Source organism: Nematolebias whitei, chromosome 6 (genome assembly GCF_014905685.2).
Source record: "Nematolebias whitei isolate Nwh7 chromosome 6, NemWhi1, whole genome shotgun sequence".
Taxonomy (NCBI): domain Eukaryota; kingdom Metazoa; phylum Chordata; class Actinopteri; order Cyprinodontiformes; family Rivulidae; genus Nematolebias; species Nematolebias whitei.
In genome coordinates, this window is record NC_056503.1 from 21,150,830 (window position 1) to 21,154,355 (window position 3,526).

General features: G+C 38.5%; 1 protein-coding gene across 1 annotated transcript in view; it reads left to right on the forward strand.

Annotated features, from left to right (window-relative positions):
* vwa7 (von Willebrand factor A domain containing 7) overlaps window positions 1-3,526 on the forward strand; it is a 27,830-nt gene that overhangs the window by 2,371 nt on the left and 21,933 nt on the right. Inside the window, exons 4-5 of the mRNA XM_037677756.1 lie at window positions 2,036-2,158; window positions 2,265-2,460. Coding sequence (XP_037533684.1) covers window positions 2,036-2,158; window positions 2,265-2,460 — 319 coding nt within the window. The remainder of the gene's footprint in view (window positions 1-2,035; window positions 2,159-2,264; window positions 2,461-3,526) is intronic.

Here is a 3,526-nt window from a genome sequence, read left to right on the forward strand (position 1 = left end):
ACAAGAACCAATTGATATCATAAAGTGCTGTTTTCTTAAACTAAATGTGCTGGCTTGGCAGCATCTTATTACTGTTTTTCTTTTACAATTTATATTTTGGTTGGATGCAACTGGGACACTGTGTACACAATTTAATTCCATCACATGAACCACACATGATGCGAATGACAATAAAGAAACCTTGACCTTGATAAAGTACTTCTAAAAATGTTTGTCTCTGGGAGACACATAGGGAAGAATTCATAAACGGTACAAACTGCACAACGTTTCAGCACAGATTGTGCAATGCTGCCTGAAGATGTGCTCCCCTGATTATGACCTCTGACCTTTGTGTTGTCTACCAGACTCACCATGAACTGTTTTCTTTAAATTTACTCGACTTGAAGATTATCTGATGTTTTCACACAGTGACTGTCCTTGGACTCAGAGTCCGCTACAGTCTGATTAATGTTCACTCTTTCCTTCTATGCTTTTTAAGAAAGAAAACACAATTAACGAAGTCTGTTTTATTTGAGTGTGACAGGTATGAACAGGAATACTGTTGATTATTGTTTGCAGTCATTATGATGGATGCATGTGAAATATTAAAATGCGTTTTAATAAATTCTCTCTGTTCTCTGAGGGACAGCTGTGTGTAAATGTTTCTGAACCAGAATCTGTTGACTTCAGAGGGGAGTCATATTATTTCAGAGTTTGCCAAAACACGTCTGAGCTGAAGGTTCGAACAAATTTCTTTGTGTAACACTTTTCAGTTCATCTGTTTCCTCCATTCCGATGTGTTCATCTGATGTTCGTCTTCATTTATTCCTGAGCAACAAAAACAAGTTTGCTCAGTAACAACTTTTGTTAGAAGCAAAGGAGAGTTCCAGTAACTACAGAAGATAAAATGTTATTTTTCTTACTGCGAGACTCACAGTTTCAGCTTAAAGTGTAAGCTGGCTGAAGATTGCCCATCACTTGAAAGTAAACTATTTATCAAAAAGTTAAACTTTGTCTAAATTTGTGTGATTTTAAAAGCCAAAATAATTCCAGTTCAAATAATTAATTTTGCCTTAGATACAAGATAATTAATTGAGAAATTATTATTTAGATTGTTCATTATTGTTTTACTACTTTTCAAACCATCCATCCATCCAGCCATCCATTATCTTTACCCGCTTCTTCCTTTTCGGGTTGTGGGGGTCACTGGTGTCCATGTCCAGCTATCACTGTGCAAGAGATGGGGGACATCTGGACAGGTCTCCAGTCCATCACAGGGACACATAGAGACAAATGAGACAAACAACCATTCACTCTCTCACTCACACCTAGGGACAATTTAGAGTTACCAATCATCCTAACATGCATGTTTTTGGTCTGTGGGAGGAAACTGGAGTACCCAAAGAAAACCCACGCATGCACGGAGAGAACATGCAAACTCCACCCAGGAAGGCCTGAGGGCCGGGGCGAGAACCGAAACGACCTGCTCACTGAGAGGTGGCAGCTCTACCAACTGATCCACCGTGCTGCTAACACAAGAATCAGCAGAATCTAATTCAACTAACATAAAAAAAAAAAAACTACAGAAAATAAACAAAACACAAATCCTGACAGTCTTGTACTTTTGTTCAGTAAGGGTTCAAGCTAGAATCAACATTTTGGCACAGCTACTACAAGAGAAAAGTGGCTGTTTAAAACTCTTACGAGCAATTTTTTTTGTAATGTTCCAATGTCTCGAGGTTTGGTTTGTTTATAAACCTTTTGTTGCCATATACCAGCATTTTCAACAAATAATTATTATGTGTTGTTTAGTTATTGTATTGGTGTTGCTTAATGAGCAGCATTTATGAAAGTCCAAGGAGCAAAAATTTTATACTGTTGATATATGTGTTGGAAGCTTCTGTGATGAAACTTTGTCAGAGTTTAAAGGAATAATAATTGATCAGTTTTATACAGTAAATTTCTAAATAAATATGCCCTTTGGTGCACAAAAATAAAACCAGAAAAAAAAGTTAAGTTTGAAACTTTTAGCTAAATATTCATTCTTTGTTTTCAGAAAACACCCCTACCTGTAAGGAATGCTTCACCGCCACCTGCAAGCACAACTTTCAACCAACAATAATGAACTCCCAGCTGCTCACCACTGGCTACTTTGGCAACTCACTTTTTAAACCTAAAGGTATGCCTTTGTTCACCTCTGCATTTTTATTCTGAGGTTGTTTCGATTTTCCCATCTAGACTTAGAGGCTCAACAAAGAGGGTTTTTTTTGTTTGTTTTTTTCTAGGCAAATGCAGCCATGGAGGAATTATGGACAACAGTCGCCATCGGAGCGCCAGAGGTGGGATCAACAAAGACAGCAAGTCACCGACCTTCTCCCCTCACCATTATCTTCATGTGGAAGCTGCAGCCTTGGCTACTAAAGCCACCCTGTCTGTACTGAGAGACCTCAGAGACACTGTCGGCCCCATGGCCTTCCTCAAGTACGTGTCATCCAGTGTTAGAAAGCCATCAACACATCATGTTACAAAATACAAACATTAGGTACAAGACAATCCTCGCATCACAGCCGACATGAGTGTGCGTAGTGTGCATAAGACTCCCTTGAATTACAATGTTTTTCTTCCCCCCAGGGGTTTTTCCCTCTGAATTTTTAGTATGACCTGCCAGGTATTTAATCGTTCACATTTTTTACTGGATGAATTCTGACGTGTCTTCATGCAGTGAATCATACACCCAGTTCTACAAGCTTGTTTGGGTTCACAGCACTCAATCACAAGTAGATCACACTAAATTATATTTTATATAAATATTGACTGATTTTCATGACAATCTGATGTGGAGATTGAGGTTTTTGAGACCCCAAATATGACAAGGCTTGATGCCCTCTCATGGAGGATACAAAACAGAAAATTGGTTTCACTTTGATCACCCATGAATCTCATTTTTCTCCATGTAATTTGACAATTGGTTTTATTGCTTTTGCATGATAGTTCTAATTCATATGTTTTTTTTTTTTTTTTTTCATTTAGCCTTTATTTATACAGGTAGTCTCATTGAGCCACGAGAACTCATTTTCAAGAGAGACCTGTTTAGGGAGCAGATGGTGGAGGTTAAGGGCCTTGCTCATGGGCCCAGAGTGGGGCGAATGAGGGTGGGGCAAGTGTGGGTGTTTCACCTACCCCACCCACAATTTTGATGTTGTCGGGGCCGGGGCGTGAACCGGCGATCTTAGGATCACAAGCCCACCTCTCTAACCTCTGCGCCACAAATCCCCACTCCCGTTTATTGCTGTTAATTAATAATTTAGTTAATAGAGATACACAATATTAAGAACATATCATTTCCTACATTTCCTGCTGAACTTTTCATCCAACTATCTGAAGAAATAAGGAAGTTGTGTTAATTTGTTGTTTGTTGCAAGCCAATGGAAGGGTTTTTTGTGTTTTTATTTTATTTTGCTGTTGTTATTTTAAAATTAAACCAGACACAAATGGCTGGTGAACACAATGGTTCAGGAAGGCAGGATATATATATATATATATATAT